The 14319-nt window shown below is 44.2% G+C and overlaps 1 protein-coding gene across 2 annotated transcripts in view; it reads left to right on the forward strand.

Moving 5' to 3' along the window:
- Nucleotides 1-14319, forward strand: part of SRGAP3 (SLIT-ROBO Rho GTPase activating protein 3) — a 221875-nt gene that overhangs the window by 102084 nt on the left and 105472 nt on the right. For both annotated transcript variants that reach the window (XM_032784222.2, XM_032784223.2), the window contains exon 2: nt 13439-13634. In XM_032784222.2, the coding sequence (XP_032640113.1) occupies nt 13439-13634 (196 nt within the window). The remainder of the gene's footprint in view (nt 1-13438; nt 13635-14319) is intronic.

Below are 14319 nucleotides of genomic sequence, written 5' to 3' on the forward strand. Positions count from 1 at the left end.
AGCAAGGCCCCAGCAATTTTAACCATCAGAGGAGTGAAGTTCTGGAATAGCCTTCCAAGGGAAGCAGTGGGGGCAAAAAAGCTAACTGGCTTCAATACTGAGCTTGATAAATTTATGGAGGGGATGGTATGACGGATCAGGAGGGCTTTGAGTTACTACAGAGAATTCTTGCCCAGGTATCTGCCTGGTGGGTCTTGCCCACATGCTTCAGGACTAACTAACTTTCCATATTTAGGGTTGGGAAGAAATTTCCCCCTGCATTGGATTGACAGAGACCTTGGGTTTTTTTTTCTCCTTACTCTACAACATGGTGCACTTGCAGGTTTAAACTAGTGTAAATGGTGAATTTTCTAACTTGAAGTCTTTTTAAACCAGTGGTCCCCGAACTGTGGGGCACACTCCACTAGGGGACGTGGAGGAAGGTTTGGTAGGGGGTGTGCGATGGGGCCCAGGCCAGTCCCCATAGGAGGTGGGAAGGGAGCACACCCCAGCCCAGCTCTGACTCCACTTCTGTTCCGCCCCTGCTCCCAGTTGTAGTCCTGGTGCCTGGCCCTGTGCCCGCACCCAGCCTCAGCCCTCAACCGCGGCCCCGGCTGCTGGCCCCCGCTGAGACTCGGCCCTTGCCCTGCCCCAAGCTGCAGGCCCACCTCCAGCTGCGGCCCCACCCTCGGTCCCCTTACTCCTGTACACATCCCCTCTGTTGCCATGGCCCTGGCTCGTGTGTGTGTGTGTGTATGCTTGACCCTGAAAAAATTGAGGACCACTGCTTTATACCATGATTTGAGGACTTCAGTAACTCTGCCAGAGGTTAGGTGTCTATTACAGGAGTGAGTGGGTGAGGTTCTAGGGAGTGCAATATGTAGGATATCAGACTCGATGATCACGATAGTCTCTTCTGACCTTAAAGTCTATGAATCTATGAGCATGATGTAAGGGATACTGAAGTACAATTTTTTAAAATAAGATTAAAATTGACGTGCTGGATACTTATGGTCTTTAAAAATCTCATGAGTCTCTTTTCCCCCCCACAGGTTGGGACTTTAGCCTACTGGGGTTGTGTCCTGGGGTAGCTTTCAGTTATGGTTACTAAATTCTGCCTACCAAAATTTCTGCTGTAGTTCTAATAGAGCAGCGGTTCTCAATCAGCGGTCCGGGGCTAGGGTGACCAGATAGCAAGGGTGAAAAATCAGGATGGAGTGAGGGGTAATTGGCACCTATATAAGACAAAGCCCCAAATATCGGAATGGCCCTATAAAATCAGGACATCTGGTCACCCTATCTGGGGCACCCTGGGGGGCCATGAGCTGGTTTCAGGGGGTCCGCCAAGCAGGGCCAGCATTAAACTTCCTAGGACCCAAGGCAAAAAGCCAAATTCCCCCCACATGATCTTTAAAGATCCATGCCACCCTGGGCTGAAGCTGAAGCCTGAGCAACTTAGCTTCTTGGGGCCCCCTGTGGTGTGGGGCCCTGGGCAATTGCCCTGCTTGCTACCCCCTAATGCCAGTGCTGGCTTTTAGATGCAGGAAAACAGTTATGGCACAAGTGGGCCTATAAGTTTTTATAGCGTGTTGGGGTATATATGTGTGTGTGTGTGTGTTTGTGGGGCGCGGGGGGAGCTCTGAAAGAGAGAGGTTGAGAACCCCTGCAATAGAGTATGGTATTTCTCATTTACAAAACCAGTTGTGCAGAATTGCTGTGCTTCTGTGTTCCATTCCAGAGGTGGCTCCATTGCAGTGGTGGATAAAAATGGTGTGTGTGTGTATGTGTGTGTTTACTACGTGTACAGACTGTGACAAATGCAGATATTTGCCCTGGAATCCTTCATAATGAAAGATGAGGTAGAAAGGAGTTGCTTGCTAGCATTAAGATCAAAACACTCTGATATTGAGCTGAGATCTCATTTTCGATCAGCATTTTGTGTGCTTTTTTCATCCTTTAGAAGCCATTAGTTTTTTTAAAATTTTTGTTACAAATCAGGTGTCTGTGGCATAGCTTATGTGCCTCAAATGAGTTCCCCTTCATCTAGTACAGTGGCTGGCCCTCAACCTTTCCGGAGTGCTCTACCCCTTTAAGGTGGCTGATTTGTCTTGTGTACCCCAAGTTTCACCTCACTTAACTACTTGCTTACAAAAATGTCTCAGCACACTGGCACTGAAAAATTGCCAACTTTCTCATTTTTACCATATAATTTTCAAATAAATAATTTGGAATATAAATATTGTACTTATATTTCAGTGTATAGTATATAGCACAGTATAAACAAGTTATTGTCTGTATGAAATTTTAGTTGCACTGACTTTGCTACTGCTTTTTATGTAGCCTGTTGTAAAACTAGGCAAATATCTAGATGAGATGATGATGTACCCCTTGGAAGACCTCTGCGTACCCCCTGCTTCAGAACAACTGATCTAGTAGATCTTTGTGTATTCTGCAGGTGAGACATGAGCTGGTATTTTCATTTTGTGTAGGCAGCAGATGCACTAGGTAAGTCACGAGGGCGTGTGTCTGGCTCAGCAGCCTCTCCCTGACTGAGGTGGGAGCTATGCAGAGCTCATCTCAATTGCAAGCGACTGTTTGCTGCTGATCCTAGAAACTCTTTGCTTTACTGATCCTTGTTTTGTAGCATTATTGTGTTTTACATCAGACGTAGGTCAGATGTGAGCTAGGATGAGAAGCAGGGGTAGCACAGGCAATGCATGCGGAGCCAGCTCCATCAGGACACCTTTCAGGAATTGGAAATGGTGGTGGTATTTGAATAAATGAAGTGTACTGAATAGGTCTGAGGTATAGACGTGTTTTATACCCAATGGATGTACTGTTCTGTTGGCATCTCATCAAGGTCAGTGCTGTATAAGGAAGAACTGTAGCAGTAATGAGCCATTTCAGTCTGAGTTTTGATTGGGCACATTATGGCTATAGCTGTCAAATGCTGAACTGAATCTAGATCTGAATTTTTCCCAAAGTTCAGGGGTTGTTGACATGTAGGTGTTGGTTTTGAACCCCTCCCTACCTATTTTCTTGGTGCTCAGATATACTAAATTTTATTACAATTAGTTATAACACCAGGGAGATTCTTCATGCAAAAGATGCAAAGAGCCATTTTCTGATGAAGCAAGATCAGCACAGCTTCTATTGGCTTGGGCAAGTGGAAGCTTGACGTGCCCTTATGCAGCATGTAATAGACCTGCCCTGCATGGACCATGAAGTTTTTTGCTTTCCAGTCTCGGTTGCAGTAATATGCAGGATGCATGCATGCAGTGAGCTCATCTACCAGGAAGAGTCTGCTCTAGAGTCTGGCTAGCAGTTGGGTGTGTTGGGTGCTAGAAGCAGAGGGGAAAGTTCTTTTGGAGTAATCATTTAATCTAAAAAAAAAAAAAGAGAGAGAGAGAGGGGCAGGAGTCTAAAGCAGGTGGGTGGCTACTCTTCTCCAAAGTCTACAATGGATCACACTTGCCCTCCTAAGAATGGTGCTATGAGGAGGGCATGGTATAATGAATGAACCAAAGTGAAAGTTGTTTTAAGAAAACCATTTAATGTCTACTCCATTGACTGCTACAGAAGAAATCTCCAGTCCTGTAACTAATGCGAGCCAGCAACTTAAAATGGTTTCAAGTAGAGTACATGTGATTGGACTGCATGAATGAGCTCACTCTTCTGTTTAGCGCAAGGAGGATCCCACATAAGCTGCCTGATTAACTTTAGGGTTACTTTTCCTTTTTCAGTGTGTGTGTTCACTGTTTTCCAGGATATTTTGCTTTTTCGGTGACTGTTGCTCAGCCCGCAGCCTCCAGTTCCATTATTGCAGACATTATGTTAGCTGATAATGAGATTTCTGCAGGTATCCTTCTTCCTGCACATTCTTTGCAGCTTTATAGTTCACCTGCCAGGCGCTTAAGAAAGTTCACACTTTTGAGATCTTTGTAATCTAAAGGGTATTATTGAAAAAGTTCAAACTTTCTTTCTGGTTATTGTAATGGCCATTTTAGTCTCCTCAATGATGTTTTACTGGGGCTCTCAAGAATTTTAATGGCTTGAAAATTGTCCATAAAGCCGTGAACAGGAAAGTTCACCTCTCAGCAGTACACAGCATATCTGGGAAACTTTTTTTTCCCCTGAATTTCTGACTGTTCTTTGCAGTATTGTTGTTTAATAATATATCTATTCAAGATCCAATAGAGGCAATTTCAAGTGAGAATTTCCATTCATGGTGAAGCTTTTTCTGCTTTCACTTAGTTGTTTTCTTAGTGATGACCTACATCCAGTGCTTTACTGTATCACCTGCTGTTCTCGCACATACAGAACCCTCCTTTATATTTGCCTTTGGAGCTGTCCTGCTGTCATAAGTAGATAGGTAAGGGTTAATTTTCTTTTACCTGTAAAGGGTGAACAAAGGGGGAACCAAACACCTGACCAGAGGACCAATCAGACAGAGAACGGATTTTTTTTTAAGAGTCCTGAGAGGGAACTAGGATAACTCGGTCATCTTTTGTTTTCCTCGCTATGAGTAAACAAGCTTTCTTCTAACTCATCTTTTTTCATATTCTAACACTATTAAGGGTGAGTACAATGGGGAGGGGGGGGGGGGGGGGGGGAACAGAAAGTAATCGGCTGTGAATGTGCTTTGATTTGTATTATACAATGGGTTGATTTGCTGGACTGGTTAATTACTATCCTCCTTTTAAATCAGACTGTTTGGTTCATATTTTTCTTAGTAAGCCAAAGACTGTAATTGACTCTTAATAGCAGTATTATGTTCTGTATTTTTCTTTTCTTTTTATATAAAGTTTCTTTTTAAACTTGTGGAGTTTCTTTTCTCTAGTGAGGACGAGGGAGAGGAATTTGTGCAGGCTAGGGAGGGAGGGAAAAGCCAACTCTGGTCTTACTGTCCTAATTTGTCCCAGGTGGGAAACAGCTACGGGACAATAGGAGGGTGAATCTCTGTTGAGCGACTAGGTTGGGAATGCAAGCCTCGTAGGGGAAGCTAGATGCCCTCTCTGGTTGTGATTCAAAGGGAAATAGGACAGGCATCGCACCGGCTAACCCAGAAAGGGGTGGGAAGCTGTGGGGAGAGATACGAGGAAGACCCAGGGGCTCTGGGTCTGGGAGGGTCCCCCACAAGGAAAGGTTTGGGGAACTCGAGGGGGCCGAAATCCCTGGAAAAACTTCGGCTGGTGGCAGCGAGAGAAGATCCAAGCTGGTAAGCCTTGGGGAGGTTCAACAGAAGCACCCAGATTTGTACGCTAAATCCCAGATTGGGAAAAAGTACCAGCAGTTGGGTAGCGGTGGGATATAAAAATCCAGGTCTCTGATTGGTCCTCTGGTCAGGTGTTTGGTTCCCCCTTTGTTCACCCTTTACAGGTAAAAGAAAATTAACCCTTACCTATCTACTTATGACACCTACCTGTCCAAGGTTAGATTAAAAAAAAATGCACGTATGCACTGTGTGTGTCATGTATACCTCACATGGTTAGTCCACATAGAGGACAGGAGAGTGCTGCTGCTACCAGCTCAGGTGTTACAGAGGCACACGACTTCAGTGCTGGAGACCATAGGTTTAAACTGTGCTGATGAGCAAGATATGGAGAAACAAATAGTTCTGAAAACAATAAAACAAAAACGGTTATCTAATCTAAAGTTGCCTGCCACTTTCTCAATGATATTTGCCATAGGTCCTTGTTACTGAGAGTCAGAGGATAATGTAAGTGGAAATAGTACTGGGAATTACACTAATGAGAGATAGTAAGACTTGTTACTGTTGATGTCAAGGAGATTATTGGATGATAGGTCAACAGAGTCAGGAAAGAAGCTCTGTCACCCCAGATACCTGTAGACAGTCTCAAAATTGAAAGATGGAAAGAGCAAAATAGGAAGGACTTAAGTCTGTCGTTAATTACACCTTCCAGTTGCAGGAAATTGATCACATAGGTCAGGGATCTCAGACTCAAATTGAAATCACCAGGAGGGCCATATGAGGACTAGTATACTGGCCGGAAGGCTGCATCACTGACATGTTTTCATATAAAGGTACAAAAGTCCCCCTCGCACCTCACTGTCCCCAGCCCCGCCCCCACTCCACCCCTTCCATGGGGCCCAATTCCAACACCTTCCCCAAGGGTCCCCACTCCAAGTCCTCCCCCTCCCTGCCCCTGTTCCAACCCCTTCCCCAAATCCCTGCCCCGTCCCGCCTCTTCTTCCCCTCCCTCCTGGAAAGCACTAAGCTGTTTGGAGACGGAAAGAGCCTGGAGGTAGGCTGAGGAGGGGGATGCGATACGCTGGGGGGGCATGGGAGGAGAGCTTTGCAGCCACATTAAATAACTCAGGGGGGACGAGGGTGGGGAGCTTGGCGGGCTGCAGGAAATAAGCCCGCAGGCCGTGTGTTTGAGACCCCCTGACTAGGGCTGGCTCCAGGCACCAGCTCAGCAAGCAGGTGCTTGGGGCGGTCAAGGGGAAGGGGCAGCACATTGGGCTCTTTGGCGGCAATTTGGCGGTGGGTCCCTTGGTCCCTCTTGGAGGGAAGGACTGCCACTGAAGAAGAAAACGGCTCAGTGGAGCTGCCGCTGATCGTGATTGTGGCTCCCCTCCGCCCCCTCGCCACTTGGGGCGGCAAAAACTCTGGAGCTGGCCCTGCCCCTGACATAGGCTTTGTCCAGATGACTCCAGTTGATAGTGGTTGTAATGGAATGCTAAGCTGTTATACTATTTAGTCACTAGCTAGCGCTATGTAAAGTACCTGATTTAAACAAACCTCAGCCGTACTTGGCAGAGCATTAAAGGATCTTGTGATGAACACATCTGGTGTATATAAGCAAGCTCAGTAGCCAGTCCATATCTGGCACAGAGGAACATGACATGGAGTTCAGAGTAAACAAAGAACAGCAACAGAAGGAAAACAGCAACAGGAGTTGCAAACAGAAGGAACAAATCAACAAAGGTTGCAGGATCTCACTGGCATGTGACTCTTCGATGCCCCAGAGAACTTCAGCTTTGACAAATCTTCAGAATGAAAAGACTGGAAACAATATTTTGCAAGATTTCACATTTGCTACCAAGCTGCACAAAGACACTGGAGATATACAGGTATCATCTTCCACTTATGGTATGGGGAAGCTAGCAGAGCATGTCCTTAAATCCTTTGACTTTACTGAAGACAGACACAAAAATGACTCTGTGATGTATGTTATTCCTCAGAGAAATGTGGTTCATGCAAGAGCATGTTTCCAACAGAAGAATTCAAGAGCCAGGGGAAAATCTTGCCTATTTTGTATGAGCTCTGCAGACATTGGCTGAAAATTGATATTTTCATTTTTTTTTTGAATTCCCCAAAATCACAGAGACAGGCTGGTTATTGGGTTAACAGATTAAAAACTTTTCATAGCAACTTCAATTTAAGAAAAAATTTACCCTAGTCATAGCTATACAGTTAGCAAAAGAGTCAGAGTCAATCAAACAGAACAAAAAGCAGGACCAACTTGACAAACCAGAAACTAGCTTAAAAGCTAAAAACGGACTCTTGAGTGTTTAAAAGTCATTATCAAAAACCCCTGAGGCAAGGCTAGAGAACTCCCAGGCTAAGAGGCACAAATTCCAACCTGCACGCACAAGGTGTGGAAGAAATCGTATCCCAAGAAATGATGCCTAGCCAGCCATTGGCGCACGGTGTAATGCATGCATGAGATGTAGACATTTTGCAGTTGTTTGCCATACCAAAGCAATCAGGGAGTTGACTCATATTGTGGACAATGGACCACAGTTCACTGCAGCAGAATTTAAATAATTCCAAATTAAATGTGACTGATCATATTAATAGCAGCCCCTATTATCTACAAGCAAACGGAGAGGCCAAGAGAACTGTACAAACAGACTTAAAAAAAAAAAAATCCTGCAGCAGGAAGATCCATTCCTCGTTCTTCTGAGTTACAGATCAAAACCAATAGCGGCTACTACATATAGTGCGGCACAACTGCAGAAGGAAAGGAAACTCAGAACTACTGTTCCAACTCTGGGGAAAAAACCTGTTTCCAAAGTGGCCAGACATGAAGAGAGTCACCAGATCGGATAAAGATAAGAGCTTATGAACGCTTTTAGAACAGATGCCACTCGGAGAACTGCCCGGTCTAGAAGCTGATATCCGTGTTCATGTCAAATTGGGTGGAGAAAAAGGATGGACAACTCCAGCTGTTGTGAACATAAAGCATCCAAAGCATATGTGATTAAGACTGACAGTGGAGAGTTCAACAGAAACAATCAACGTCTACAGTGTTCCGCAGAGAGCAGTCAACAGGGCAAATATGGAACAAGAAGACGATTCAAGGATTCCAAACCAACCACTGCCAGCAACTAATGGACAGCCGGATGACCAAGTTTATGTGTTTAGGTCATGGAATTTGAAAATCAGTACGATTCAGAGACATTTAACAGACTGATATGTACTGAACTTCAACGAGAATGGGATAGTGTAAATATTGTAAAGGATAGGAATGTAGAACTTTTAAAGCAGGGTTTCTGAAACGGGTCGCCGCTTCTGTAGGGAAAGACCCTGGTGGGACGGGCTGGTTTGTTTATCTCCACGTCCACAGGTCTGGCCAATCGCAGCTCCCACTGGCTGCGGATCACTGCTCCGGGCCAATGGGAGTTGCTGGAAGCAGTGGCCACTACGTCCCTTCGCCCATGCCGCTTCCAGCAGCTCCCATTGGCCCATAGCAATCATCTGTGGCCAGTGAGAGCTGCAGTCGGCTGGACCTGTGGACGTGGAGGTAAACAAACCAGCCCATCCCACCAGGGGCTTTCCCTACAGAAGCGGTACCCCTGTTTCAGAAACCCCGACTTAAAGGGAGAGATGTACTGGAATGCTAAACTGCATAATACTGTTCAACCACTAGGTGGCATTGTGTATAAAAGCCTCTCTTTTTAAATGAACATCAGCTATACCTGGCAGAGCATTGAAGGATCTTATGATATGAACACATCTGGTATGTATAAGCAAGCTCTGTGCCCAGTCCGTATCTGGTACAGGAACATGACAGCAGTGATGCCTAATGTCTGGGTTGGGTGTTGGATCCCCACAGAAGTTTCTCAGAAAATGAGAGGCTGTAGGATTGAAACAAATATTGTTTCCACCAGCATTTCTCCAGCCAGCCAGAGCAAGAGATAGAACATCCCTTCCCTATTCCAGCAGAAACCCGAGAAAAAGAGATACATGAACAGAAATTAGAAAAGCTGCTTGACTGTGCTGTGGACCTTCTCAAATGAATCAGCCTAAGTCAAACAAATGGGCTGTGGCATGTACTGCAGATGCATCAGTAGCTGTATGTGCACATCTGTCAAAATAGCTGTTTCAACTTGTAATTCCTAGCTAGCCAGCGAGCAGCAACTTTAAAAAAAAAAAAAAAAAAATCCCCACTGCCAGCCACAAAGGTCTCCTTGTATTAGTCTCTCCTTTGTGTGAAAGGTGGCGATGGCCTTGCTAAGAATGCACTGGAGCTTGCGAAATGAAGTTTACTGGAACTGGTTGGAAATTTTTCATTAGAAGAATTTTCCAACAGGAAATGCCCTTTTTCACACAATTGAGAAAATTTGCTGAAAACTTTTGATTTTTTCCTTTGGGAAAATTAAAATGACTGACTGTTCCCCAGCTTCCTGCAGAAGGCTCTTGCCAGGTTTGCTTTATGCCTAGGAGGAGTGGTAGATACACTGGATGGTAAGGATAGGATACAGAGGGACTAGACAAATTAGAGGACTGGGTCAAAAGAAATCTGATGAGGTTCAACAAGGACAAGTGGAGTCTTGCACTGCTACAGACTAGGGACCGAATGGCTAGGCAGCTGTTCTGCAGAAAAGGACCTAGAGGTTACCGCGGACGAAAAGCTGGATATGAATCCTGATATTCTATGATTCTTACAGGCAGGCATGAGGGAAGCTAAACATTTCCATTTTAGTTCTACCAAAATATAATTTTTCTGGAAATCCCTTCCACTTTGTGGTGATCGTGCTGGTAGAACAAAGCCCCAAATTTACATTATACGTGCCAAAGCATTTCAACTCCAGAAGCATCCCAGAATATCGATCTTCCTTTGCTGTCTTGCCAATGTGCCGCTTTGCTGATAATGAAGCCTGTGAGATATGCTGTTGAAATGAAATTTCAGGCCAGTCAGTTCAATGAGCCTTGATGCAGCACTTTTCCCAATAACGACAAATTGCATTTCTGCTCCCTTTGTGTGCATGTGTTCAGATTCGCTTAGCGTAGTGCATAGGCTGGGACTTGTGATACCCGTGTGACTTGGGCTGTTGTCATGATGGAATGTAATATATCCTGTGTTGTGGACGAATGGGGCAAGTTGACTCCTGATGTTGCGGATGCAACTCCACTGACTTCAAAAGAGTAAACCTGCAAAAAGAAATCAGGCCAGATCCTTTGCTGGTATAAATCAACCTAACTCTGATTTTATTTGCACTGCAGCGATTAGATATCAGCTGAGGATCTGGGCTACGACATTTTTAAAAAATCCACGTTTTTCTCACGAACATTAAGAATAAATAGCTCTTTAGTGAGTTGGGCATGATTATTTATACTGCAGTAGCACCAGAGGCACTCAGAATCAGGGCCCATTGTACTGTACAGTTGTTGCTGCCTGAGCAGTTTACAGACTAAGGGTTGAATCACCCCTCAGCCTGCACGACTGCTCAGGGGCATAAGGAGAGATAAGAAGCCGGTGATCTGGGAATAATAGGGAATGCGTGGAGCCTTGGCTGCATCCCCAAATGCACTGGGCTGCGGAGGTTAGTCACTGCAGGGGAGTTGGTTTGTAAATTTCTAGCCCTCTGGAGTAAGGGGAGAACTTAGCCAATACCAAGGGGAAGGGATGGGAGTGGTGACTGTAGTCGTTTTGTGCTGGTATTCGGCCAGCTGCAACTTATTGCATCCTTTAGAGCAATGGAGGAGCAGGAAGGGAATTGTGGTTCCCTGAGTCATAATGCTCCTTCCGTGCCGTCCCTTACTATGAGCTGTGTCCTTTTGTCACAATCTACACTCGAGAACGACAATGTAGGAGATAAGAATTCCAGCTCAGTACATAGGATATGGAGATTACAGGCTTAATGCTGTATTTGGCTATTAGCTTTTTTGCAATATACGATATGCAGACGCATCCTATTCAGCGTGAATGCAAGCAGGTAAATTGATTGAGTTTAAAAAAATCTCTACACAAATCTCAGTAGAAATAAATTAAGTATTTTAAAAATGTGCTCAGTATTTTTTAAATTTCTGCAGATGGCTTGACTAAAATGGTTCTAGGTTGTCTCCTGCATCATGTAGGACATTTTCTTCACACTATTCCTACTGGAGAAATTACAGGACTTGACTTTTGAAGGTTTAGGCACATGCAGTTATCTGTGTACTTTGTGAATACCTGGTATGAACACACAGATCGGATATCTGCACATGCAGATGCTAGATAAAGTGCCCAGCTGGCCCCGTGCATATGCATACTTGGCTACAGGCCTGTATGTTTAGGTACATGCAGTTGCATAAGTCTAGCTTTGAATTTCTGGCCTCTTAGGAGGTGTCTGCACTGCAGCTGGAAGCAAGCTCCCAGCCTGGGTCAGGCAGGCTTGTAGTCGGGTGGCTAGCCTGTGCTCCCACCCATGCCATGCAACATCCACACTACTTTTAGCACACAAGCTTGTGCCGAGTTAGCAAGTGTCTGTCAGCCCGAGCTGGGAGGCATGCGCCCAGTTGCAGTGTAGACGTACCTTTAGGGAACAGTCTTGACCCCCACAAGACAGGGAGCAGATGCTAATCTCATGAAACATTTTAATCTTTAGCTTCCGATTCCACCTTCCTTTCTTAGGTGCCTCCATTGTGCAGCTGCCTCCTTTAGAAGTCTCTGTGGCTGGCTCTAATTGTCACTCTTAAGAAATGTTCCCTACTATCTAGTCTGATTCTCCCCCCAGCCCCCACTTCAAGCTCTTTCTGTTTTCTCCTTCAAGGGCTCTTCCCTCCCTCCAGGCAGCAAGCATAGTTGCAGTCTCTGAAAGAAAGAACAACCACTTCCTGCTTATAGCCTTCCCAGACTTTTCACCCCTTTAAAGAACCATTAACAAAAATCCTTGGCTATAAACCTTTCAAACATTTTAGCAGCAATTGGGAAGGTTTGTTTTCCTCATACCCACACCCAGTGCCACAGGTGCCGTAATGCTTGTCTTGCACTGAAAGGCAAATTGTCTAATAGGTTGAGTGAGCCATATTTTCCCTATGCCAATTCTGCTTACTTAACTTCCAAGAATCAGTCCTGCTTAAGAGATTTCCAGCCTCAGTTACATTATGTAAGAGGCTAAAAAGTGGGAGTTGGAAAAAATGCAATTGATCTTTCACAGCACAAGATAAAAGTCTTGTCAAAAGGAAAATGGTAAAAGGAAACAGTACTTCTCCAGCATATAAAAAGGAGATACATCATGTAAAACAGACTTTGCAGATAGTTCTGATTTGCCGAAGAGGATACATTACTTCATATGGCTGATGTTATCAGCACAGATAGAACAAGATCAGTGTCAGGATGAAAGCACAGATTTATCTAATTCTTAAAGAATATTAATTCATGTAGGATATAATAGGTGTTAAAATACCATCATGATAGGTGTGGCAGAGATGCATTAAAAACAGAATTTATTCTCTCTCTCTCACCCTCACCCCTCCTACCCCATTTCTGTTTAACACATTGTATATCAGTCACCTGGGTCCTGAAGACTCACATGACCACATCACTGCAAATCATCATTAAGCTAATTGTTTTCACAGGGTTCTATGAGTGCAAATTTGGAGGGCCTGAAAGTGCTCCAGGATCTTTCCCCTTCGCTTCCTTCTCAGCCAAAACACAATGTACAATCCATTTTTAATGCTAATTGACCTAACAATTATATTGGGGAAATGAACGAAAATAAGGACTTTGCATTTGGAGGGGAGCATCGTTATGTTTTTGACCTCCTATTGTAGTAGCCTTTAAGAAGTCAACATCTGTCAATAGGTATCAGTGTTATTTCCTATACTAAAAATATGAAAGTACTAGGAATATTACCAAAATAGCGGTACAGTTTTTGTGTTATCTAAGACAACTGGATGGCTTTTAAAGTCAGCCACTTATATACTTGCAGTACTATATATTCTGCAAAGAATAAGGTTCCATATGAGACTACTGGGTAAAAATCTGAAGTCCTTGGTCAAGGCCCAATCCAGTGCTAATGGAAGTCAGTGGAAAGGCTCCCGTTGACTTCAGTGGGCTTTGGATTGGGTGTTGAGCCCTTTGATGGGAGTTTTACCCTAGTAGGGGAAAGTAAGGACTGCAAGGCTTGGGGCAAAGCAAGTGAAAACAAGTCTTATGTAGGGCCTGTTGCATTTTGCTTGTGTAATGCTTCTTTCTCTCTCCTCTTTTTTGTGCGTGTTCAGAAATCCGTACCCAGTTGGTGGAACAGTTCAAATGTCTGGAACAACAATCCGAATCCCGGTTGCAGCTCCTGCAGGACCTCCAGGAGTTCTTCCGCAGAAAGGCTGAGATAGAGCTGGAGTACTCCAGGAGTCTGGAGAAACTGGCAGAACGATTTTCTTCTAAGATCCGCAGCTCCAGAGAACATCATCAATTCAAGTAAGCAAGGACTTCCAGGAGCACATGGATGCTCCAGAGCCTGAATCAATAACTAACCTTTGGTTGTGGCTGCAAAGTCCAAATGTTGACTAAAATTAATACTGATTGTGCTACAGTGGCATTGTTTTGTGTTTTTCAGCATGGAAGGGCCATGAAGTGAAATCAAGCAACAGGTATTGTACAGTACAGTCACACTGAACTTGCTGCCCCAGTTAATTTATTTTAACTCGTTTCTCCAAACAGTAACATAAAAATGTGAACTTTGATCTTTCTCCACCCCCTTACTCCACAAAAAAGAGCATAAACTCAGCCTCCATTTTTTGTGTCTTGACTTCAGTTAGTGCCAATAATGTCAGGTACATTTTATAGGACCTGATTTGTATATGCACTCAAGTCATTATTTGTTAGAGTGCTTTAAATTGCGTTTGGAGATATTTGCAGACTCAAAATTGTAGGCAACTTCTGAAAATTGAGTTCACTAAAGTATTTGTATTTTTAAAATAATATTTGTATATTACACACATGAATGCACACACACAATGTGCTGAAGTTAGGCAAATTCATCTTGGAAATAAGGTACACAGTTTGAACAGTAATTAACCAGTGGAACAACTTACCAAGGGATGTGGTGGATTCTGCTTCACTTGAAATCTTTTTAAAATTAAAAGCGGATGTCTTTCTAAAA

Source organism: Chelonoidis abingdonii, chromosome 17, assembly GCF_003597395.2.
Source record: "Chelonoidis abingdonii isolate Lonesome George chromosome 17, CheloAbing_2.0, whole genome shotgun sequence".
Classification (NCBI taxonomy): domain Eukaryota; kingdom Metazoa; phylum Chordata; order Testudines; family Testudinidae; genus Chelonoidis; species Chelonoidis abingdonii.